The sequence below is a fragment of the Cornus florida genome, unplaced genomic scaffold (genome assembly GCF_030987335.1).
Source record: "Cornus florida cultivar Cherokee Brave unplaced genomic scaffold, ASM3098733v1 CherokeeBrave_3.0.0_Hap2_Chr10, whole genome shotgun sequence".
NCBI classification, from domain to species: domain Eukaryota; kingdom Viridiplantae; phylum Streptophyta; class Magnoliopsida; order Cornales; family Cornaceae; genus Cornus; species Cornus florida.
Window position 1 is genome coordinate 94,489,891 of NW_026775580.1, and position 27,535 is coordinate 94,517,425.

The following is a 27,535-nucleotide window of genomic DNA, read 5'->3' on the forward strand; positions in this document are numbered from 1 at the left end:
GCCTTTCATTGTAGCTTTGTACACCGGCAGGTACCTTCTCAAGTCTAATTCATTTCATGCATGTACAAATCACAATTAATTAGATCATTTAATTAGGTAATTTAGATCAAATGGAAATCCAACTTTTTTTCAGCACCCATATATTGTTTCCCCACTTTATATCTCATTTTTTTCGTCTTATAAATATGCATATATATCATCAACCACCGGGATAATATTTATATTTTCCAAACAAACAGCTTCACTTTTTAGGAGTTAACAATTCAAGCTAACAATATTTACTTTAGAACAAGTTGACTACTTTAGCTCAAGTTTAAAATTACTCAATGACAATTTGACATCCCATTTAGTTTCTATCATTTTACATTCATACATGCATGTGCTTCACGATAAATAGTACTATAGTCTATAATGTACTCAAATTAAAACTAATAAACAAACAACATTTTACTTAATTATCAAAAACAAAACAAAACAAAAAAAAAAAACTTTTTGGTTTCTCAATTGATGTTTAATTTTAGACAGCAGAGGTATGTCAGAAACCTTACCAGGCGTTCCACCGCTCAAGTCACACTGATATCGGTGTGAGACTGTTGTTTTGAGATGGAAGATGATGTCATTCTAATTCACAAGTGGTGATCAATCAGTACTATATATATGTATATATAGATATGTATGTGTATATGCTGATAGATATTATTACTATATATTAATGTGATGCATATGCCCTTAATTGTTTGATGAGGGAATTTGATAAGTAATATGAAGCACTTTGCTACAAACCTACATAGAGAGCACGCGCGCACATATAAATATATCATTATCAGTCAAGATGCATGTGCCCTTAATTAGTGCCATCCCATCGTTTTGGAGAATCAAACTGATCAACTGTTGGACGTAATGCACCACGGTCCACAGAGATGTGTTCCTTTGCAACACCTTGATTCATGGTTATGCCGAATCAGGTCCTTGTGAATTTTTTATAGTTTTCTGCTATAAAAAATCCCTTTAGAATGAAGATGCCCTTATAGCTATTGCTCTGACGTTCCCCACTAAACTCTTCTTATCAACAAAACTCATCACCTTAGCTTCCTGCCAAGCCACCTCCATGGACTATGCCCGTAAACTGTTCGACATAATGCAACACAGAGATGTGTTCCTTTGGAACTCCTTGATTCGTGGTTATGCCCATTTGGGTCCTTGCGAAGAAGCTATAATTCTTTATAGAAACATGCATGGGCTCTTATCCGACAACTATACTTTCCCTTTTGTGGTTCAGTCTTGTGCAGTGCTCTCGGCTTTACAAGAAGGAAAGGAAGTGCATTGTAAATCAAGATGCGTGAAAAAAAAGCCCTTGAACACTATTGGTATGCTTCATTTCAATTAGGGCTGCAACTTGAGCGAGCGAACCCAGCCCAACCCGAAAATTTGAAATTTGGGCTTTAAGTTTACAAATTGGGTTCATGTTCGGGTTGATTTTTGTCAAAACCCAGACATATTCGGGTTGGGCTCGGGCTCAACCCGAACCTAATCCAAAATTAAAAAAAAAATATTCATTTTTCTCTCCCCTCCCTCTTTCTCTCTCTACCGTCGTCCCCGTACATTCAAGTTAGCAGTTGCAAAGAGAGAGAGGGGGGCAAGCTTGAGAGTTGAGAGACAGTGGCAGAAGCTTGTGAACAGCAAACCCGAACTAGAACAGCGGGCGATGGAAACTGAAAGATCTGGGTTTTGATTTTTGATTTTTGCAGTTGAACTTTTGATTCTTGCAGATCTGGGTTTTGATTCTTGCAGCGGGCGATATGGGTTTTGAACTTTTGATTTTTGCAGCCAGAGAAATAAAACTGAAATATATAGGTTTTGAACTTTTGATTCTTGCAGTTGGGTTTTGATTCTTGCAAATCTGGGTTTTGATTCTTGCGGCGGGCGATATGGGTTTTGATTCTTGCAGTTGGGTTTTGATTCTTGCAGATCTAGGTTTTGAAAGATCTGGGTTTTGATTCTTACAGCGGGCGATATGGGTTTTGAACTTTTGATTCTTGCAGACAGATAGATAAAACTGAAATATATGGGTTTTGAAGTTCTGATTCTTGTAAATTTTGTAGTTTGTAGTTGCACAGAGAAAGAGAGACAGAGGAGGGGGGAAGTTCAGAGAGAATAGAGATGGAGGCGAATGGGGAGGCTAAAATGATTTGCCCTAAATAAAATATATAATATATAGATTTATATAGGTATATATAATTTATTTTTTAATAATAATATAATCAAATATAATATATATATATATATATATATATATATATATATATAAATTTCCGGGAAAAAAAAAAAAAAAAAACAATCTCAACCAGTCAACCCGACCCAACCCACCTAAAAATATTCGGGCTGGGTTATGACCATAACCCATGTTAGGTATAATTCGGGCTGGCCCAACCCAACCCGATTCTGGTTGAGGTTGGGTTGGGACTGGGCTGGGTTCGGCCTAACTTGCAACCCTAATTTCAATCGGTGGCCCCGTTGAAAAAAAAAAACTTGAACACACTACTAATAACAATAATGGGTGGCCTAGTTGTAACGGGTTAACCCGGTGAACCATAAACCCATGCATTTGGGTTCCACTTAACTTAATTGATGCGTGTAGTTTGAGGGGATTTAAATTTGTTCAAACAGAATTTTTGGTTACAATGTGGAATTCGGAATTACAAAAGAGTTTTTCGCTGAAATGAATGTGAGAAATATAGTTGAAAAAATTACAAATACATTTTTTTTTTTTTTAACTAGCAATAAACAACAGCCAAACGAACACTTACAAAGAAAACACAGAAGGAGTACCCACATAACCAAAATAGAACTAACTGTTGATTATGGCAGATGTGGGTTGGCAGACGTGAGTCAGACGTGGGTCTGCCACTACCCCTTATTACCACGTTTTATTGGCTCAAAGTATAGTGGTTTAGGATACTCTGCCACTCTCGTTGTTTTGTCAGACGTGGTCAGACGTGGGTTTGTGACATGGGTTATTATTTTGGCAAACGTGGTCAAAGGTGGGTCTGCAAAGTGGGTTACTGTTTTGGCAGACGTTGCCAGACTTGGGTCTGCCACCATCCTTGTTATCAGCTCTCCACTATCGGCATTTCAGCTAAACTCATGCATCAATTTTCCTATAAATATAGAACGTTTGAAGACTTTATAAAATATCCAAGAATACGCTGAATGAGCTTCAGTGAGCGTTGAGTGTCATGAGCCCTTTGTAACCTTTTTGGGTTTTGATATTTCCAAACATTGATCTTGAGCTCTCATGGACGTAGGCACATTACCGAACCACATAAATCATTGTCTTCCCTGTGTGTGTTTTGCTTTTATTTATCCTTTGTTATTATTTGTTTCACGCTTCTGCATAACAAATTGATATCAGAGCCCCAAGTTCATTTTCTATCCAGATACTATTCACAATTTCTTTTGGATGATCGTGATCGTTGAAAAAAAAAAAAAGATGGCAATCGTAAAATTTGATATTGAAAAATTTGATGGGCGAAACAACTTCAGCATGTGGCAATGAAAAGTTTTGGATGTTCTGACTCAACAAGAGTTAGACACTGCTCTGAGGGTGGAGAAACCAGAAGATATGGAGAAAGAAGATTGGAAAAAGATCAATCGTAAGGCTTGTGGTCAAATTCGGCTTTATCTCAGGAAGGATCAGAAATATCTTTTCATGCATGAAGTTTCAGCAAACAAGCTTTGGACGTAACTAAAGGACAAATATATGACAAAGAGCATTGAAAATCGGCTCTATTTGAAGAAGAAGCTCTTCCGGTTTGATTATAAAAAAAGTATGTCTATCACCAAGCATCTGGACAATTTTAACAAAATTCTTGCTGATTTGCAAAATTTGAATGTTAAAATTGATAATGAGGATAAATCATTACTATTGTTGAATTCTCTGCCTGATTCATATGAACATCTTATTACCACACTACTGTATGGAAAAGAAGAAATTATATATGTTGATGTCTTTAATACTCTCATGAATAATAAGCTTCGCAAGAAGGATAAGAAAGTTCATAGAGACTCAACAGCTGAAGCTCGAACAGTACGTGGTAGAACAGATCAGAAGAAGTCTAGTAGCCGTGGAAGATCTCAATCCAAATTAAGAGGAGCATCAACTTCGGGCAGGAAAAATCTTGCCAAAGATTAATGTGCCTTTTGTCACAATAAAGGGCATTGGAAGAAGTATTATCCTAAGTTGAAAAATAGGGCTGACAAAATGATTGCCGCCAACATTGTAAGCAGTAACGATGAAACTGCAGAGTTTGCTTTGACTGTATCAGTTGGATCTAGTTCTCATGAATGGATTTTGGATTCGGGTTGTTCCTATCATATGTGTAACGACCCAGCTCCTCATGGATCCCGATCATTAAACGAGTCCTCACCCTACCCAAAGACATACAAGGGTAACACGGTCATTTTACATTAAAAATGCTTACTGTCAGGATACCGATCGACGTATGGGATGCCACACGACGACTGGTTTAGGTTATCCAGTCGGTTGCTACTATCCAAAGAAAAACCAAACACTTGATGCTCAACCACCCACGCCATTACACTTATGTACATAAATTAAAATATACTTCAACATCAAATTGTAATAACAACCACCACGTTGATAACGTAATTTACAACACGTTATATGATATACGGGAATTAACATGATACAAATTTAATTACATTACCCAAATAGCCATATACATAATAAATCCAAATAATTCACATGTTGCAAAATAATACATTTTGTGTCATGCACTCTACAAGAATAGTTCAAGTCCCACAAAATACATTAAAAATGCCTTTAAGTTCCCTTAGCTCTGTGGTGGATTATCATCCGCCAATTCCTTGCCATGACCTGAAAAATATAATATATAGTGAGGTGAGCAAATTGCTCAGTAGGTGGCGCCTAAGACGCACCTCATGAGACCCCGTGAATCCAAAACAAAGAATTGGCCAATAGGAGTTGGGGTCATATGGAACGACCCAAATCCTCATGGATCCGGATCATTAAACGGGTCCTTACCAGACCCAAAATCATCCGAGGGTAAAACAGTCTTTTCACGTTAAAAATGCTTACTGTCAGGATACCGATCGACGTATGGGATGCCACACGTCGACTGGTTTAGGTTATCCAGACTCGGTTGCCACTGTCCAAAGAAAAACCAAACACTTGATGCTCAACCATCCACGCCATTACACTTACGTACATAAATTAAAATATACTTCAACATCAAATTGTAATAACAACCACCACGTTGATAACGTAATTTACAACACGTTATATGATATACGGGAATTAACATGATACGAATTTAATTACATTACCCAAATGACCATATACATGATAAATCCAAATAATTCACATATTGCAAAATAATACATTTTATGTCATGCACTCTACAAGAATAGTTCAAGTCCCACAAAATACATTCAAAAATGCCTTTAAGTTCCCTTAGCTCTGTGGTGGATTATCATCCACCAATTCCTTGCCATGACCTGAAAAATATAATATATAGTGAGGTGAGCAAATTGCTCAGTAGGTGGTGCCTAAGACGCACCTCATGAGACCCCGTGAATCCAAAACAAAGAATTGGCCAATAGGAGTTGGGGTCATACAATATAGGTGAGAATACTACATGGTTATCATTCTCAACACAAATAATAAGATGCAATGCATGCCGATGTCGCTCCCCCTTTTCACAATTAGAATCATCGCTTTCAAACTATTAATGTAACCCCCTTTGGTGACTCCACAGCGCCGAGAGAAGGATTGGCTACTGTCCCTGACCTTTGGTGACTCTGCAGCGTCATTATGGGGCCCAGATAGCTCAACCACACTAGGGCAATCTCCCTAGTTCCCTCTAGGTTACATTAACCTACCGGCCCGTTGGTGACTCCGCAGCGACCGGGTTTTATCAAAACACTTTCATCAATAAATTCTTTCCCAAAACTCCCTATTTTCATTTCAAAAACAGTTTCTTCCCTTCATGCAACCCAATGGTGTATATGCATGTTTCATGATCTCAATACTATGAAAATGAGGAATTTGACACCACACAAGTAAGCATGTTCTCATACTTTTAATATTTAAACATACTTTTAATATTTAAACAATAATGAATTATCACAAAATACAATAGGGCATGCATTCATACACCATTTACAGCATATGAACAATACAATAGGCATAAAACTCATTATATAAGTATGCTTCTCGTATAGCACAATCAAGACATGTCTTCACATATTCACATATATACAACCAAGACAATTTAGGCTACAATTAACACAAATAAGCATGCTATAACACAATTCATGTAGATTAACTCACAAAGGTGCATGAATAATGTGAATTAGGAAGTCCCTACCTCAAATTAACACAAAACCCTTGAAATGGGTCAAGGAATTCAAAAATCAAGGAGGGCACCAAATATGAGATTGCTCGTATGAATGCGTAGAGCTCGTCATGCTCTTCGTTTTGCCTCAAACGGCTCTCAATTTCTCCAAGCATTAAGTGAGTTATCTTGTTTCTAAGATTGGAAACCAAAATGAAAAAGAAAAACAAGGAGCAAGAGGGAGAGAGAGAGAGAGGCACGGGAAAGAGAGAAGTAAGAGACAAAAAATATGGTCTCTAACTCAAATTTGGGATGGTGGTGGGTCTCGCCACTATTTCTTTTCTTTTTCCTTTTTCTTTTTGCTTTAATTCTACACCACATACACACACGAGTGCACTAAATGCAAAAACTACTCAATCCACATAATTTAAAAATGTACACAATGCAAATGGACCCAACCACAATCCCGAACACATAATGTGAAAAGACGAAAATGCCCTTGCGGTGACAAAATTCTGAAAAAATTAAAAATTGTGAAAATCGGAAACGTCACAATATGTATCCAAACCGGGAGTGGTTCTCCAGTTTTTAGGAATGGTGGAGCTGTTTTCATGGGCAATGATAATGCCTTCAAACAAGGGGGATAAGAAAGATTCGTTTGAAGTTGCACAATGGAACAGTCAGAGTTCTCGAAGCCCCAAAGGTCCGAACCGTTAACCGGGTCCTGACTCAAACCCGAGGTCACTAGGTCAAACTCATCATTTCTAGCTTCAAACATCACCTTTTGCATCATCATTAAGTTTCATAAGGGCTCAAAACAAATTCCCAAGAGTCGAGAGTAAAAGAACATGGAAAGAAGAGCAAAGTGGGCTAACAAATGCATTTCAGTAGACCGAAGTGGAGCTTCGGTCGACCGAAGCAAGCCCTTTTCAAAACATGAAGGCCAAGAGTGAAATCCTGAGAGTGAGAAGGTGGTTTGGTCGACTGAACCCCATTTCGGTCGACCGAAACAGGAGATCCCGAGAGCCTGAAAATAATTCGGTCGACCGAACCCCATTTCGGTCGACCTAAAAGGGAGATGCTGAGAGTCTGCAGGTGGTTCGGTCGACCGATGTGCCATTTCGGTCGACCGAAATGGCTCTTCCGAGCCTAGAACCTATTACTGAGATGCTGCACTTATAGAAATGAAAGAAAACTGAGATGAAGACTTCAGAATGCTCCGAACTTGAACAAAACAATCTAAAATGGGTCATTTTACGGCCATGAAATAGAATATCATCACACAACCAATGTACTACGACATCTAGTACAGTTTCATGAAAATTTTATACATATACAATGATTCCATTAGTTTCATATACATAAAATAAAAGGTAAGCTTCATTCTCAAATTACATGGCCATAAATGTTAACACTGATTACATTTCCAAAACATTGAGTATACAAAAGAATGACCAAAATATAAAATAACAAAATAGTGAACTTCGATCACTCCGTCATAATTGGGGTGGATTTTCATCCGCCAGTTCATTTTCGTAACCTGAAAAATGAAAATTATAATAGGGTGAACGAATCGCTCAGTAGGTAGCACTTAAGACACACTTCTTGTGTCCCCGTGAATCCAAACATAGAATAGAGCAATGGGAATGGGGATCAGGCCATGTAGGGAAACCACAACATAATAATCAATCTCAACATAAGTAACATAATGCAATGGGAATGCAATGCATGCCGATATCGCTCCCCGTTTTCATAATCAAAACCATCACTTGTAAACTGTTAATATAACCCACCCTTTGGTGACCCCGCAGTGACACAAGAGAAGGATTGGCTAGTGTCCCTGACCCTTGGTAACCCCGCGGCGTCATTATGGGGCCCAACTAGCTCAACCACGCTAGGGCAATCTCCCTAGTTTCCTCTAGGCTATATTAACCTTCCAGCCCTTTGGTACCCCCGCGGCGACCGGGTTTTCACAAAGCACTTTATTCAAATTTCTTCCCCAAAATCCTTTTTTTTTTTCTTTTTCTTTTTTTTTTTCAATTCAAAACGATTCCTTCCTTACAAACCCAATGATGTGCATATGTGTCTCATACTTTTATCACAATGATACTAAAAAATTTCTCACAACACAATTAAGCATGTTTTCATACATCATTTATAGCATGTTAACAACATAATAGGCATAAATTCCAAAAAAAAAAAAAAAAACATAATAGGCATAGGAACTCAACATATAAGCATGTTTTTCATACAACCTATTTAACACACATTCTCACATGTTCACATATCTCAATCAAGTCAATTTAAACTATAATTAACATAATTAAGCATTCTAAGACACAAATCAAGTAGATCAACTCACTAAAGCACAAGATTTCTTAGATTAAGGGCCCCTACCTCGAATTTGAGCAAAACCCTCGAAATGGGTCTAGATTTTCGGAATCCAAAGGAAGCACCAAATCTGAAATTGTTGGTACTCACGCGTAGAACTCGTCGTGCTCTCCGTTTCGCCTCAAACAACCCTTAAAATCACCAAGAAATGAGAATAGAATCAAGCTTCAAAGCTTGCTTCTCAAAAAGAAAAGAAAAAAGAAGAGAAATGAGAGAGAGGAAGAAGTTACATGAGTGAGAGAGAAAAATGAAGGAGCAAAGGTGGTCTCTAGACCACTTAAACAATGGTGGTGGGTCCCACCACCAACCTTTGACTTTTCCTTTTTCCTTTACTTTTACTTTTCACCACCTATATACATGTAATACACCACCAAGTAAATGCCACATAAATCTCATAAAATAAAATATACGAAATGCAAGTGGAGTCAACCAAAATACCCGTACGCGAAACGTGAAAAGACCGAAATACCCTTGCTGCGACAAAATTTTTGGAAAATTGAAAAATGCTGAAAATCATAAACATCATAGGTATGTACCAGATTTGAAGAAAAATCTTATCTCACTAGGATCATTGGCAGCAAAAGGCTATGAGATCATGCTGAAAGGTGATGGTCTGAAGGTTACCTATGGAGCTCTAGTTGTGATGAAAGGTACGCGGGAGAGTAATTTGTATTTTCTCCTTGGAAATACAGTTACATGCACAGCAACTGTTGCAGACAGTTCAGAAACAGATGCATCAGATACTACCAAATTGTGGCATGCACGCTTGGGACATGCAGGTGAGAAGGCTTTGTAGGGACTAGTGAAACAGGGTCTATTGAAAGGTGTCAAGACCTATAAGTTTGGATTTTGTGAATATTGTGTTTTAGGCAAGCAGATGAGAGTCAAGTTTGGCACTGCAGTACATCGCACGAAGGGAATACTTGACTATGTTCACACAGATGTTTGGGGACCTACCAGAGTTGCATCTTTGGGAGGTAAGCATTGGTTTGTCTCATTTGTTGATGACTTCTTTAGACGAGTATGGGTGTACTCCATGAAATATAAAGATGAAGTCTTAAAAGTGTTCTTGAAGTGGAAGAAGATGATGGAGACCCAGACTGGCAGAAAAATCAAAAGACTCAGATCTGATAATGACGGTGAATACACATCAGACCCATTCTTGCAAGTATGCAAGAACGAGGGTATTGTTTGACACTTTATAGTCAAAGACACGCCACAACAGAATGGGGTGGCAAAACGCATGAATCGAACCTTACTAGAAAAGGTTATATGTATGTTGTCCAATGCTGGATTGGGCAAAGCATTTTGGGCTAAGGCTGTGACATACGCATGCCATCTCATCAACAAGTTGCCTGCAGCTACAAATGAGGGCAAAACGCCCATGGAGGTATGGTATGGGAAACCTGCTATAGACTATGATTTTCTGCGAATATTTGATTGTACTACCTACTTTCAAATTAAAGAGAGTAAGTTGGATCCTAGAGCCAAGAAAGCCATATTTTTAGGCTATAGTGAAGGTGTAAAGGGGTATAGACTTTGGTGCCTCGAGTTGAAAAAAATCATTAATAGCAGGGATGTTACATTCGATGAGTCTTTGATGCTAAAAAATTCTCTTATAGAGAACAAGACCAAATAAGTTTCGCAGTAGGTGGAGCTTGAGGCTCCAATTGTTCCAACTAAACCTGTAAGTAATACAGATGATGAAGAAATAGGTACAGATGAGGAGGAGGCTCCTACCCAAGAGACTCTACAGCAACCATATTCTATTACAGTTGGTAGATCAAAAAGAGAAATAAAGAAACCTGCATGATTTACTGACATTGTGGCATACGCACTACCCATAGTTGATGATGACATTTCATCTACCTATAAAGAAGCTGTCAGAAGTTTAAAAAGTGTAGATTGGAATAAAGCAATGGACGAGGAGATGCAGTCTCTTCATATGAATCGGACTTGGGAATTGGTCTAGCTTCCAAAGGAGAAGAAGGCTTTAAGGTGCAAGTGGGTATATACCAAGAAGGAAGGCTCTTCAGGGCAAGACAGTGTGAGATTCAAAGCTAAATTGGTGGCGAAAGGCTATGCGCAAAAGGAAGGGATTGACTATAATGAGGTACTCTCACCTGTTGTGAAATTACACTCTTCCATTCGTATTTTGCTAACTTTGGTTGCACAGTTTGATCTCGAGTTAGCTCAACTCGATGTCAAAACTGCTTTCTTACATGGTGATTTGGAGGAAAACTATATGTTTTAACCAGATGGATTCAAGGTTGTTGGAAAGAAAAATTGGGTTTGCAAACTGAAAAAGTCGTTGTATGGGTTGAAACAAAGTCTAAGGCAATGGTACAAACGATTTGATCAGTTCATGAAAGGGCAACAGCACACAAGAAGCCATTTTGATTATTGTGTGTATTTTTGTAAGCTTCGTGATGGATCATTTGTATATTTGCTTTTATATGTTGATGATATGTTAATTGCATCTAAGAGCAAAGTTGAAGATTCAGTTAAGTACTGAGTTCGAGATGAAGGATCTTGGTAAAGCTAAGAAGATACTTGGAATTGAGATTAGCAGAGATAGAATGAAGGGCACTGTTTGTTTGCTCAGAAGCAATATTTGAAGAAGGTACTACATCGTTTTGGTATGAACTCAAATACTAAACCTGTAAGTACCCCTTTGGCTCCTTATTTCAAGATTAATGCTTCATTATCTCCCAGCACAGATGAAGAGCGTGCACACATGGCTCATGTTCCATATGCAACTGCAGTTGGAAGTTTGATGTATGCAATGGTGTGTACAAGACCTGACATTTCACAAGCCGTTAATATGGTGAGCAGGTATATGCATAACCCAAGAAAAGGTCATTGGCAGGCAGTGAAGTGAATTCTACGGTACATCCAAGGTACTGTGGATGTTGGTTTAAAGTTTGAGCGGGATGATAGACTTGGTCAGCATTTGGTTGGTTATATAGATTCGGACTACGCTGGTGATTTGGATAAACGTCGATCAACTACAGGTTATGTGTTCACACTTGCTAGAGGACCGGTGAGTTGGAGGTCGACATTATAGCCTACAGTTGCTTTATCTACTACAAAGATAGAGTACATGGCAGTGACAGAGGCCATTAAAAAAGCCATATGGCTACATGGGTTGATTGAGGACTTGGGAATTATTCAGAAGCATGTTGATGTTTATTGCGACAGTCAAAGTGTTATTTGTTTAGCAAAGAATCAGGTTCATCATCCACGTACAAAACACATCGATGTTCGTTTCCATTTTGTTCGTGAGATTTTGGATAAAGGTGATATTCTCCTTCAGAAGATTGGGACTACAGATAATCCCGCAGATATGCTGACGAAGGTTGTAACGAAGGTCAAGTTTGAGTATTACTTAGACTTGCTTAACATCCTGCGAGTTTGAGCATCTTTTGTGCACATTTGAAAGCAGTTCAAGATCATGTTTGGAAATATTTCACTTCGGAAGATGTACATATTTTTCGCCAAGGTGGAAATTGTTGATAGCAGACGTGGGTTGGGAGACGTCAGACGTGGGTTTGCCACTACCCCTTATTACCACGTTTTATTGGCTCAAAGTATAGTGATTTAGGATACTCTGCCACTCTCGTTGTTTTGTCAGACATGGTCAGACGTGGGTCTGCGACGTGGGTTACTATTTTGGCAGACGTGGTCAAACGTGGGTCTGCGACATGGGTTACTATTTTGGCAGACGTTGTCAGACATGGGTCATCGACGTGGGTCTACCACCATCCTTGTTTTCAGCTCTCTACTATTGGCATTTCAGTTAAACTCATGCATCAGTTTTCCTATAAATAGAGAATGTTAGAAGACTTTATAAAATATCCAAGAATACACTGAATGAGCTTCAGTGAACGTTGAGTGTTATGAGCCTTTTGTAACCTTTTTGGGTTTTGATATTTCTAAACATTGATCTTGAGCTTCCGTGAATGTAAGCACATTGCCGAACCACGTAAATCATTATCTTCCCTGTGTGTGTTTTGTTCTTCTTTTATCTTTTGTTATTATTTGTTTCACGCTTCTACATAACACTAACCCAGACAAAAACATCCCAACACCAAGCAAACTCAAGACAACAATCTTAACAATAACCTAATGCTTTAAAAGGTGTCGGGTAGCCTGGCTGGCTAGCCCCTACAAGAGACGATGATAACATGGACTGAGATACACAAGATCATCATGAGGCGACTTTAGGGGCTGGAAATCGAGAAACCACATAACCCAATAATATGTACTGCCATTCACATCACACAAAGAAGCGTATGGGATATGCTTCACCACTCTAGCCACACATAACTAAAGGATTTTGAAAACCTCCACATGGGATAATAGTGTAATACCCCGATATTTTTAAAGGATTTATTAATTAGGATTAATTATTTTATTTTATTTTTCAATGATTTATTTTATTTTATTAAGTGCTAGATTAATTATCTTATTTTAATTAAGTTATATTTCATGATTATGTATGATGATTGATTGTTTGTGTGGTTGATTATTGATTGAATTATTGGTGTGTTGATTTTATTGGTATTGTGTGACTTAGTTGTAAATTATTGTTTGTTTATGAGGTTCATGTAATTAGTTATTTTAATTTCAGTATTTAATTAATTATCTTATTTATTTAAATTCATTGGATTGGGCTTAAGGAAAGTTGGACCAAAAGATGTGGTCTTGGGCTTGTATGAAACCTTATTGGGTTAATTAATGAAGGCCCGTGGTTATTTAATTATTTAAATGATCACTTTTGTATTAATTATAAATATATATATATATATATATAAAATTTTATATAAATATAATTAATTAATAATTGTTATGGAAAGATATATATAGATATATATTTATTGATATATATATGTATATATGATTTAATTAACTAATGGGTTAATTATGGAAGGAATGTATATTTTTATATATATATATATATATGTAATATAATATATGTTTATAAATATAAATTATTTAAAGGTTATTATTTTAATTCATAATACTATATGGAATAGGATTTGGAATTTAAGGTGTGTAAAAAATACACATAAGGCTTTAGGGTTAAAGGTTTTACACGTTAGAAAAATAAAAGAGACAGAAAGAGAGGAAGAAGAATGGCTGACAAGGAGGACGTCGGATCTGAAAAGGAGGACGTCGGAATTGGAAGAGCTAATTAAAACTTGAAGCGTCGGTTTCGTTTCGAAACCTTCAGGCGAGTTTTCTCTAATTTTTCTCTTAGAATTCATAAGGATTTCACCTTGAGTATCAAAGCTTTAATTAAATTTATTTGTTTAAAAATTATGGTTAGATCGGAATAATTAAAAAGGATAAACTATTATATTTGATTTTTTAGATTATTAGATTTTAATTGATATATATAGGTGTTATATGTATATTTTAAAATCAATCTATAGGTGGATTTGTGACCCAAGAGGGTTAATTATGGTTTCTTTATTTTCTAGAATTGTTCTGTAATTTTCTGGAATTTTTCTGATAATTTTAGGAATTTATTAGGATTTATTTTCCTATTATTTGTTAGGAAAATAATTATATATATATACTACGTAACTGGCGTATGTAGAGCGGCGGGACAATAAAGAATTGATCCAGCGCGGCGCGATGTAGGATAATAGTGTGTATACGCCAATTAGGGCCATTTGATTAATTAAACTTATGTGAATTGATATGGTGCATCGCGGCGCATAAAAGTTTGGTGCGCATGTGTATCTGGACCATAGAAGTGGTCTGGTCAACTATGGGATTATTTGGTGTATCGCAGACCATGAGAAGATGGTGCACTCGCTGATCTGGACCTTAAATCTATTATAGTTAATAGAAAATAATCCAATGTGAGCGTGTTCATTTGCGCACTGATTTGTGACCATTGGATGCGGCACAAAGGAAGTGATGGATTCAGTGTGGTGAGCTCACGGTAGCTGAAAGAGCTTAGCCAATACCAGCACACAAGGAGGCTTGAATCCAGTGCGTGCAAGTGCATAGTAAGCGCGTGGGCGCGCGTGGGAAACCATTGTTGGCCTGTTTCGACACTAGAAATTAAAACAGTTATAACTTAGTCATCTTAAATCGAAATTGGGTCATTCTTGAGCTCAAATTTAAAGATTTTTCATCCTCTTTCCAATGATACCAATTTCATTATCAGATTCCCATCCTACTATAAGATATTTACATTTTAGTGAAACGGTGTCTGAAAACTATTTAAACCGATATGGAGTATTTAGGGGAAACTATCTCTGACATATTAAGTAGCTTTAATTTGTGTAATATAGTAAATTAGTAATTGGTTATGGATGGATGATATATATATTTATTTATTTATTTATTTATATATTTGTATATATGGTTTATTTAATTTATGAGTTGTATGGATAGTTGTACATATATATATATATAATTATTGATATATATGTATATGTGATCTTAAATAATTATGGATTATTAAGGAAGGATTATACACATATATATTATAAAATATATGTGTATATATATGTAAATTAAGATATTTAGTGTTATTATTCTTACTTAGTATATATGGCTGGACTGGTTATTAAATTAATGATATGCGTATAATATGCATGAGATGGCTATGTATGATTTAGCGTATTGTTAATTTTAAAGTTAATTCATGGTTAAAATGTAGGCATGAATGAATTGTCAAAGGATTGAATATATTACCTAAATATTTGTATGAATAGAATACATATATGGAAAGTATGGATGAATTGCCAATTAAATGTATGAATAAATATACCTGTGGAGGCATGGTTGAATTGCCAATGTATAAATATACATATACGGAGGCATGGTTGAATTGCCAATGTATAAATAAATATACTTGTGGAAGCATGATTGAATTGCCAATATATAAATAAAAATATTTGTAATGGCATGGTTGATTTGCCAAAGCATAATTACATTGTTATGTGTTAGATGATTAAAATATCATCTATAGTTGTTGTATGTATAGATTGGATTAGGATTAGATATTTTTAAATGAGAATAGTTTAGTACTTACTAGTTAGTGTATTATTTTATATTAATAAAATAATATTGGGGAAGACATAGATGATTTGTCAAAGCTTGGATTTTGGATATGTGATTTGAATAATTAAAATCATTATCGGGTTGGGATTAAATAGAATATTTCTTTTTTTATAATTTATTGTTTAAATGATTAAACAACTGATTAGGATGGAATTCAGGTTAAAGGAGTTTCTTTTTTAAAAGAAATGGTGGATTGGTCTAGGTATAATTATTATTTTAATTATTGTTTAATAAGTTTGGAAATTTAATAAATCTCTTAGTGGATGTGATTAATGTAGTATATATAATTATTTATATATATGTATATCATGCTATATTAAAGTTAAATTCTTTATTAGGTTGGATTTTAATCAGAGATGATCTACTTATTGGTTTTTAGAGGTCTGGTAGAGAACTTGCTCGTAGGATTTAACCCACGATTTATTTTTCAGGTTATTAGAAGTTCCAATCTCGAGGTTGAAGATCCGCAGCTGAGAGACTGTTATTCATCTTTAAGTAGTATTGGATTATAGATAATGTTTTAAGGGATTCTTGGGTTATGGGATTCCCGAGTTGTAATTGTTGGAGAGTTATTAATTAATGAAAATTATTATTTATTAATTTTTCTTTAGCGTATTTTTGTTCGCGTACCCTTTACCCACCAATGGCATGCTATAGCTTCCATAATACACTTCCAAGACGTCATTACCACCCAAACATTGGAATACGACGCCGACCACTGGAACCGAGACACTGACCAACCCACAGGCATGGGAGAGAAAGCACATCGGCCGCAGTGCACCTTTTTGTGGAAAATCCCGATCTGCATCGTCCTCCATATGCATCTCCATATACGACTTAAACTAAAAACATAAAACCAAGACACAACACTCAGAAAATTCCCCATCAACGATCTTTGTAAAAGACCCACTAAAAGATCCAATAACAGAATACATCACTAACGGCCAGCAAATTGACCAACCCAGTAACGATCTATTCCCAGGAGAAAAATAGTAAAATTACAGGGCAAGTGGAGCACAATAAAACTTGATGGTTATCAAAATCGCGATTCTGAGTCGTAGAATCACACGATTCTACGACTCAGAATTCAAAATCGAGTCAAATCGCAGCAGAATCGTTCAATTGGTAGAATCGGGGGTAGAATCGGTAGAATCGGAGGTAGAATCGTAGAATCGGAGGTAGAATCGTACGAGTCTACACGATTCTACCGATTCTATAAAATTGGTTGTTTGGGCCTTCAATTTTGGGCTTTTTTTTTATTTTTTGGTTGGTTTGGCTACAAAATAAAAGAGGTCTGGCCCAAGTATAGTATACAAAGTTAAATATTTATTCTATAAAATATAAATTATTTTTCATTAGTGGCAAAAAAAGATATATATATATATATATATATATATGTATATATATCAATTATTTTTACCATGCATGTGGATGTTCCATAATATATTTTTGTGTTTAATTATAAAAAATTAAAATGATCAATTATATCTCAAGGATGCATACTCGTGACTAACAGGTTTAGGCAAATTTTAGTTTCATGATCAATATTTTCATTTGACTAATTTTTTTTTTTTTTTTTTTTTTTGAAGGCTTATCATATATATTAAAAATTAAAAATAATTTAAAAACTTAAAAGACTTGCCGGATATGTCAGCCAAGGTATAATCTTGTAGTCTAAACTGATAATATAATGAGATCGAGTTAACACGTGGTCCATTAATTTTGTTGTGCTAACTCTTGATTAATTTCGTACTTGTGACTAATAAGGTCACATATATCGTAACACTTGGATTGGTGGACAAAAAGGTCTTTTTATTTCTTCACTTTTTGAAGGAAAAAAAAAAAAAAAAAAGAAGTTAGTCACTTTTTGGAGATGGATGAATAAAGATTTGAGATTTGTAAACTCATATTATTTTGAACTACATTCTCTTTTATTTATATTCGGATTTTAAAATATTGTTAGGATTTGAGATTTGTGAACTCATGGATATATAATATTATGTGTTGTGGCCTCATTTTTGTTATATTTTATGGATCTTATTGTTTAAGAAGCTAGTTTCAATTATTTTTTCACAATTTCGTAGAATCTTACGATTCACGATCCGATTCTACGATTCCAATTATACGGAGCCCAACACGATTCTGTGTAGAATCCCGATTTTAACAACCTTGGTATCAAGACAAGCTATAGACCCCAAAAGAAAGACAACAAAGAAAATCCCAACACAGAGAGCGTCAAAGAGGCAGATAAACGAAGAGCAATCAACGGCTTAATGCTCCACCAGATCCATAGAAAGATAAGAAATTTACCTAAAACTAAACGGAACCGGGAATAGCCACAAACAGGGAAGGTCAAGACACACAAAAACACAGAGAGATTAGAGAGAACAGGAGACAACTGGCAACAAACTACCAAGAAACACCAAATACAAAGAACACCTCTGATTAGACATAGCACTCTGATACACAGAGACCCCCTACACCGAGAGGGAACACTTGAAATGAATACCTAATGAAAAAATTACAAATACTGACTTGTAATTAATTAAAATTATATTTGTTATTTAAGAAAAAAATAATTATATTTATTGCAATTTTGTGGGACCCACTATACACATGAATGAACTTAGAAAAAAAAAAGGGTAACAAAAGAAGAAAGAACTGGCGAAGCAACAACCAAAGAACAAACAGCAGAAAACATGCCACAACAACTGCTAACATCAGAAAGCAAGCAATTCTAGCCTCATGAATGCAAAAACACCACTTATTGATATAATATCGGAGAGTGCTCTTGAAAATAGATTCAAGAACACAATCTATACATTTATTTCTAGATTTGCACAATGTGTTAGGTCTTTAAGTACTGCTATTGCAAAGGACTGTTCCATTGATCACTTTGTGGGTTCAGATGCAGAGTACCTGAAGCAGCAACCCATACTCTTTCACTTAATTCATTGGTGTTCTTAGTAGAATGGACGCTCACTTTGCTTACCGAAAATGCCAGGACCATATGTTGAAGAGATCACATCCACTAGTAAGGGGAATTGTAAGGAAACAAACAAGGTGACTGGTAAGCAGGCTAATGCAGCCACTGGAATAAGAATCCATCCTTTTTTGTGGCCAAACACAAGATAAAGTGTGGCACCGAAGGTTATCATCATGGATGTTATAGAGAGGAACAAGGTAACAAGACCGATTATCAATCTTTTGGGTAGACTGTAGAGAAAATCCTGTTCTGCATAGCGTGATGTGAGGATAGACAAGAACATTAACAACGAAGCTGTGGATGTGAATAGAGAGATTGCATCTGAGACTGCAAAGATTATGAAGCCAATTTCTTTGGAAAAATTTGGGAGGCCATCTGCATTGTTGCCGCCTGGCACAGTAATGGCCGCTGCAAATACTATAGTGGCAATGAGTGCTGCTGCAATTGTGCATGAATTTGCTGTGTCTTTCATCCACTTTTCACCTTCTATTACCAAGTCCTTGTGCTCCTCACTAAATACCATTGCTGGAGTTTTTTTTGCATCGTTTTCTATTTCATTGTAGGCAGGGATTACAAAGTTTCTCACTTCCTGTGATAACCATATATAACTTCAAAACAATTGGCAACTTCGCTCTGTTCCTTATACGAAGTATAATTTTAAATTTTGAAAAATACTTCTGTTATACAATCCAACTAAAAGAATTTGGGGGTGTGAATGTTATTTTTTAGGATAGAAGTTTCATGCAAAAAATGAAGAGTAAATGCTCTCCATATTTTAGTACTGGATTCGCAGTTGTATTAAAGAATTCATTTGGCTTTTTCAAAGGCTCCAAAAAATAGTATCAATCCATCTATTAAATATGGAGAGTTCATGATTCTTGTCACTATAGAACTCTCTTAATAGCATTATTCAAAACAGAACCACCATTAATAATCTTTGGAACAAGAGAAATAAGTTTGCTACCTCAAACCATTGTAACTCACGCTGCATCTGCAAAGCTGCACCAGAAACAAGATTGAGTTGATGTGCAGGTGCCAATTTTCCAGCCAAGTGCAATATAGTGTTACCGGATTTGTCCCTAAAGTGCGTCATGTATTGCTTTTGCTGTCCCATCTGATATATGAGGTTGAAAACATTTTGATTACGTGTTGTAACTGCAATTTGAAATATGTAACGGTGATCTGCATCAGAGCACCAAACTGAATCAGGAAATGTATCCACAAGCTCTTCTAAAACCTCAGGAATACCCATCCTTGCTGCCTCAAGGAGTGGTTCTGCAAGAAAGGGCTTGATTTCCTTGTAATCACTAAATGAATATATTCCTTTGCACAAGCATTTGACAAGTTGAAGAGCTTGATGATGCCTCAATTTTTTATCTCGGATGTCTTTGATATGCAGTACTGTAATTTAGATATTAAACAAAAGATGTCACAGGTTTCAATTGAAACTATGTAAACTTAAATGGAAAGTTGCTTTCTCTTACCTAATTCCATGATGTTGGAAAGAAGGAAGTGCAATTTTTGGCATACTGTACCAGAAAACAAACAGGTTGAATAAGTTGAAAGGAAAACGCCAGATTCACGGAGTAGCATGTATGAATAATTGGCTTATTGCTAATCAATTGATTATAATTGCCTATATGTATAGTAGTCAAGTTAGCTAGACAAATTTAGCTTTTGGGCATTTAATTAAACAGAAATTTATGACAAACCAGAGATGAAGAAGTTTCCTCTACCACTCATTTGAAGAAACACTTGACAGTTGTCTGCTGGATTCTCAATATCACCAGAATTTGGGTTGTTAGGAGGGTAGTTCTCCAACTTCACAGGAACACCTTCAAGAAAAAATGTTTAGAAAATTAACACAGTATGAACTCACTTCTACTTTTAATCAAATTTGTATGGTTTTCTGGCATAAATAATCCCTTCATTACTAAGCTCCATGTATCTAGCTTATTTTGATCATATGGCATCAAATATGTATTTGTAAATTGATTCACTTTCTTCTTGTTCATAAAAGAAAGTTTGAGAAAAAATTGAGCCTGGAGAAATCAACAAACGAGAATAGATGAAACGCTGCCACAAGTTGAGGCGACATCCACTTGGGAATGCAGATGCCTTTCTAGCTATTGCTTTCAGAGGATAGTCACCATTTTCAAGTTTCAATGTAACCAAATTAGGGTGGCGATGAGCCAAATCCAGTGCCACGTCTGTAAAAGTACAAATACCCAATCATGAGATCATGTCTAATCAAATCGATTGATTTCTTGATTGTTTATTTTAGCATATTACGTATTTTTGACAATATATGATCTAAAGAAAATGTACTAGCTTGAAGAGAAGCTTACTGACCAAAGAGTCCAGAAGCTATAACATGAACCAGAAGCTGAACACCAGATTGGTCTGCATATGGACTGGGATGGTGATGACCTTTTGTTGCTGTCATTAAATATAAAAGTGTTTCCTTGTGAGCATACAAAGCAGCCAAGTGGACTGGAAACAAACCAATGTTGTTCTTCATTTGAAGCAAAGCTGGGTTTTTGTCCACCAATATAATTGCAGCTTCTGTGTTGCCAAACCTGGCTGCAACACTGAGGGCTGTCTCGTTTTGGCGATTTTGTAGAGCAAGTGCCTCCCTTGGCATTAGTTCTACCAACTTCTCCACAAAATGAATTGCTTTACCTGTCCCAACTGCTCTGTGAAGTAGTGTTTCATTGTTTGCAGTGATATAGGCTGTCACTGCATCTTCATCTTCGGCCAACATTTTTTTCGCGCTCTCCCAGTCTCCTTTCATTGCAGCTCTGTATACTGGCAAGTACCTTCTTAGATCCTCCTCCTCTGCTGCTGCTTTTGGTTCTGCATGTGTGTGCGTGCATTCATAATACATAAAAATGGATGACCAAATTTCAGTTCTAATTTAATTATGTTATTGCAACAAACACTGATTCGATCACCTCTGGTTAGAGTACTTCCAGTGTCAATCAGAAAAAGATGAAAACTAAATATAATGCACCAATAAATACATTATACAAGCAATTCAGGTGAAATAGTACTATGATGTTCTCAAATTAAAGCTGATAAACAGAAAACGTTCTAGTTTTAGGATGTAGGGGTATGTCAACAACTTACCAGATTGGCCACTGCCCAAGTTACTGATGGTATGAGGCGTTTCTTTTGAGATGGAAGATGATGATGCCATTCTAGTTCGCAAGTGATGATTAATCACTACTACTGGGTATGTTGAAGGAATATGTATATACTGCGTGCTGATACAAAGCGAGAGAGGATCTCCTCGGGAATCTAGTAAACAAAACAGTACCATTCGAGGTCAATGATACAGAGCCCAATGCAGATGCACCAAGCCCAACACAAACTCCATGTTTGACTCCGTGGTGCACTCAAAGCACCGGTTTTTGGTGCACAGATCCCCTCCGCAAGGGAGGGGATTGGGATCAGAAACGTGCCCTTGTTTGATGTGGGAATTTGATAATATGAAGCGCTCGGCTACATACCGACAAACTTTCTTGTCCCATAGAGAGAATGAAATATGTTATCAATCAGAATCACCATTCACCAAGCAAAGATAGAAAGGGAACGCACATGTAAACACACACACACACACACACACACACACACACATATATATAGATGTTATGTAAATAAGTAAGGGAAAGTAAGCAAGTTCCATGTATATAATACTACATATATTCATGTAAACCAAACTGTTTTTCTGGAATCAAATTCCAATGTCTGTTAGATAACTTTTAAAGAGAACACAGTAAGAAAAGTACTAAATATGAAGGGGGAAAAAATTGCTTTAGAAAGAGTTGAGGATTAGGCGAACTAAAGCAGACCATATTGACTGTAAATGGAGATAAACTAGTGGTCATTTATGTGATAAAAAAACAACACATAGGAACTGATGACTTGACTTTTATACATCCAAATGAACCAATCAACAACTGAATTGATATTTAAGTGAAAGGTCCATCGCTTGTGTGTGTGTGTATATATATATATATACATATCAAAAGGTCTAGAAAACTAGGAGGAAACGACTTGAACGACTTTGTAATTTAAGCTGTTTTTCGTCTCAAGAAAATGGTGAATGTATTTTATTTATTTTTATATTCATTAATTAGCAACTTGCTTACACATCTCAATAGTGTTATTAATTTGAAACATGGCAAATTGATCCATGGCATTAGTGTAGACCACTTACATTATGCAATCAAATATTATCTTCTTCAGTCTATGCCAATTAATTAATGTTGGTCAAATGCTCTCCAGAATGGTACTTGTAAGTTTCAAATTTAGTCAAACAGTCGACTAATCAAAGTGTCTGATATGAGTAAGAACTGACATCAAGCAGTGACGAGACTAACAGCCCCCACATTACATAAAGTAGTTGTCCAACTCCGTATCATGACTCTAATAATAATTAAAGATTAGTAGTGCTGCTTAACCAAAGAAAAGGGAAGAAGATAATTTCGTTGAGAGAGCAAAACCATGGTGCCCTAGTTCTACTTTTGCATCTTTATCTTAAATTACTTTTATTCATTCAAATTTTTAGCAAAACTTTATGAGAAGAAAAAAAAAATAGTTAAACAACATACATGATTTATGAAAAAGGAAAAATAGAGATTACATCAGTTACAGAACTTTGTTGGATTTTGATAGAGAAAACAGGCAACAGCAACTTCTACGTACAGCAGAAAGCAGTTTTAGCCAGAATGGAGTGAGTGCAGAAACACCAATTGTGGGTTCAGATGCAGAGTACCTGAAGCTGCAACCAAAACTCCTTCACCTTAATTCTTTGGTGTTCTTAGAAGAATGGACGCTCACTTTGCCTACCGAAAATGCTAGGACCAAATGTCGAAGAGATCACATCAGGCTAATGCAGCCCCTGGAATAAGAATCCATCCTTTTTTGTGGCCAAACACAAGATAGAGCGTGGCACTGAAGATTATCATCATCCATGTTATTGAGAGGAACAAGGTAACAAGACCGATTATCAAACTTTTTCGTAGACTATAGAGAAAATCCAGTTCTGCATAGCGTGATGTGAGGATGGAGCCAATATTTTTAGAAAAAATTGGGAAGCCATCTGCATTGTTGCCGCCTGGTCCACTAATAGCCGCTGCAAATACTATAGTGGCAATGAGTGCTGCTGCAATTGTGCATGAATTTGCTGTGTCTTTCGTCCATTTCTCTCCTTCTATTACCAAGTTCTTGTGTTCTTCACTAAATATCATTGCTGGAGTTTTTTTAGCGCTGTTTTCTCTTTCGATGTAGGCAGGGATTACAAACTTCTCCACTTCCTGTATGATAGCCAAAACTTTAAAACAATGGACAACTTTGATCTGTTTCTTAAATGAAGTGGAATGTTAAATTTTAAAAATTATGTACTTTTTATACAATTCAACTAAAAAAAATTGGATGTGTAAATGATTTTGGTATAAAAGTTTCATGCAAAAAACAAAACCACCATAAAAAAATTTGTGAAACAAGAGAAATAGGTTTTTTACCTTAAACCATTGTAATTCACGCTGCATCTGCAAAGCTGCACCAGAAACAAGATTGAGTTTATGTGGAGGTGCCAACTTTCCAGCCAAGTGCAATATAGTGTTATTGGATTTGTCTCTAAATTGTGTTATGTACTGCTTTTGCCCACCAATATGATAAATGAGGTTGAAAACATTTTCATTACGGTTTATAACTGCAATTTGAAATGTGTAACGTTGATTTGCATCACAGGACCAAACTGAATTGGGATTTGTGCCCACAAGTTCTTGTAAAACCTCATGAATACCCAGCCTTGCTGCCTCAGGGAATGAACTTGTGACGAATTCCCAGACAACATTGTAATCACCGAATGAATAGTATCCTTTGCACAAGCATTTGACAAGTTCAAGAGCTTGATGATGCCTCAACTTTTTCTCTCGGATGTGCTTGATATGCGGTACTGCAATTTAGACAGTAAATAAAGGATGTCACAGATTTCTATTGAAACTATGTGCACTTAAATGAAAACTTTCTCTCACCTAATGCAATGACTTTGGCAAGTAGGACATGCAATTTGTGGCGTACTGTACCAGAAAACAAAGTGGTTGAATAGTTTGAGAGGAAAATGCCAAATTCATGGACTGGCACATACGAAATTAAAATTGGCTTGTTGCTAATCAATTAATTTAAATTGCCTGCATATATGGCATGCAATAAAACTAGGTATATAGATAAACTTAAATTTTTGGGCATTTTATCACACATTTGATTAAACAGAAATTTATGACAAACCAGAGATGAAGAAGTTTTTTCTGCCACTCATCTGCGTAAGAACTTGGCAGTTGTCTGCTGGATTCTCAATGTCACCAGCATTTGGGTTGTTAGGATAGTTCTCCAACTTCATAGGAACACCTTCAAGACAAAATGTATTTATAGAAAATTAATTGAATATACACCTTTAACTTCTTATTAAGAAAATGAATGTAATTATGACACCATTCTGCAAATTGATTCACAGTAGTATTCTTCTTGTTCATTAAAGAAATGAATTCTTGTTCATTAAAGAAATGAATTATATAGAAAAGAAGAAAGAATTGATACGAGAATAGATGAAACGCTGCCAAAAGTTGAGGCGACATCCACATGGGAATGCAGATTGCTTTCTAGCAATTGCTTTCAGAGGATATTCACCATTATCAAGTTTCATGAATGTAGCCAAGTTAGGGTGGCGTTGAATCAAATCCAGAGCCCCGTCTGTAAAAGTACAATAAATTACCCAATCATCAGATCAGATCATATCATATCAAGTACTGATTGATTTCTTGATTTTTTATCTTAGTATATAACATTTGATCTGTTGGCAATGATTATATGTGTGTGTGTATATGATCTAAATTAGAAATAGTTCTACTATGTACTAACTAGCTAGAAGAGAATTAATTAATTAAGATAGCTTACTGACCTATAAATCCAGAATCTATTAAATGAACCAGAAGGCGAACACCTGCATATTGGCCTGCATACGGAGTGGGACGGTGATGCTCTATGGATGCCTTCGTTAACTATAAAAGTGTTTCCTTGTGGTCATACAAAGCAGCCAAGTGGACTGGAAACAAACCCTGGGTGGTCTTCATTTGAAGCAAAGATGGGTTTTTGTCCACCAATATCATTGCAGCTTTAGTGTTGCCAGACCTCGCTGTGACGCTGAGGGCTGTCTCGCCTTGTCCATTTTGTAGAGCAAGTGCCTCCCTTGGCATTAGTTCTATCAACTTCTCCACAAAAATAATTGATTTACCTCTCCCAACTGCTCTGTGGAGTAGTGTTTCTTTGTTTGTACTGAAACAGGCTGTGAATGCATCTTCATCTTCGGCCAACATTCACAATTTTTTCGCACTCTCCCAGTCGCCTTTCATTGTAGCTTTGTACACTGGCAAGTACCTTCTTAAATCTAATTCATTTCATGTAGGTACAAATCACAATTAATTAGATCATTTATGTTGGAAATAGAGGGAAAAAAATATATATTCAAGAGAAGAACAATCACACGAGTAACATACTTGATTTACGTGGTTTGGCAAAACCGTTTTGGCTACGTTTACAAAGCTTAACATAAATTTCACTATCAAGTATCAATGTTAATTGACTATATGGCACACTAGGGTTTATACAAGACCTAGTATTTATAGCATTATCTGTTTACAAGCCGTTGAGCCAATCGGATTTGATTGAGTTTCAACTGCAAGTCTGCAAGCTTCATCTGTTTCCGTAAGAAGGCAAGGAAATCACTTTTTCCTTTTTTAAATCATTGTGAAAAGATATACTCTTCTTCTGCTTCTCAAAGGCAATATATAGTTTTCCTATATGATGATGATATTGATGTCCAATTCATGCTGGCTCACTCTGCCCGTAGGGTAGTGAAAACCTTTAACACTGTCCGTTCTAAGAACAATAATATACTCATGCTCCTCTCTCACGCCTTAAGCGAATCCATGCTCTGATGACACTCGGTAATGGGTGCCCCACTAACCTCTTCTTACCAACAAAACAAAACTCGTCCCCAGTGCCCCATAGTATGATGTCTAGGCACCACCTTGGACTATGCCCGTAAACTGTTCGACATAATGCAGCACCGACATGTTTTCCTTTGGAACACCTTGATCTGTGATTATGCCGATTTGGGTCCATGCCAAGAAGCCATACTTCTTTACAGAAACATGCATCAGACTGGGCTCTTACCCAATAACCATACTTTCCCTTTTGTGGTTCAGTGTTGTGCAGTGCTATAGGCTTTACGAGAAGGGAAGGAAGTGCATTGTAATATAATTAAGAATGGGTTTAATTTAGATGTGTTTGGATAGACTTCTTTGGTTACAATGTATGCACAGAGCGGGAAGACTTTGAATTCCGAACAAGTCTTCAGTGGAATGGTTCTGAGGAACATAGTTTCTTGGACTGCACTGATTGCCACTTATGAACAAAATAATATTGACAGAAGTGCATTTAAACTCTTCCATAGGTTGCAAAATGAAAAGTTAGAATTTGATAATTTCACAATGGTCAGTGTTATACTCCGTATCTGCTTATCCTAGTTCAGGAGCATTCAACACTGGCAAATGGGTACATAAGCTTGTAAGAGACAAATATTTGAAGCCAATGTTTCAATCGCAAATGCACTAATTGATATGTTTGC

The 27,535-nt window shown here is 36.3% G+C and overlaps 2 protein-coding genes across 2 annotated transcripts; both read right to left on the reverse strand.

Annotated features, from left to right (window-relative positions):
• Positions 1-16,450: 16,450 nt before the first annotated feature.
• On the reverse strand, positions 16,451-22,039 carry LOC132278152 (uncharacterized). The gene is made up of 9 exons (XM_059779965.1): positions 21,970-22,039; positions 21,193-21,696; positions 20,901-21,050; positions 20,553-20,675; positions 20,325-20,369; positions 19,805-20,241; positions 18,847-19,429; positions 16,816-16,826; positions 16,451-16,696 (listed from the first exon to the last, which is right to left on the reverse strand). Exons 1-9 carry the CDS (start codon positions 22,037-22,039, stop codon positions 16,451-16,453), a joined length of 2,169 nt encoding a protein of 722 aa, XP_059635948.1.
• Positions 22,040-23,729: 1,690 nt separating this feature from the next.
• Positions 23,730-26,222, reverse strand: LOC132278153 (uncharacterized). The gene is made up of 5 exons (XM_059779966.1): positions 25,964-26,222; positions 25,489-25,599; positions 25,138-25,257; positions 24,369-24,805; positions 23,730-24,161 (listed from the first exon to the last, which is right to left on the reverse strand). The coding sequence occupies exons 1-5, from the start codon at positions 26,220-26,222 to the stop codon at positions 23,730-23,732; spliced, it is 1,359 nt and encodes a 452-aa protein (XP_059635949.1).
• Between the last annotated feature and the right edge of the window lie 1,313 nt (positions 26,223-27,535).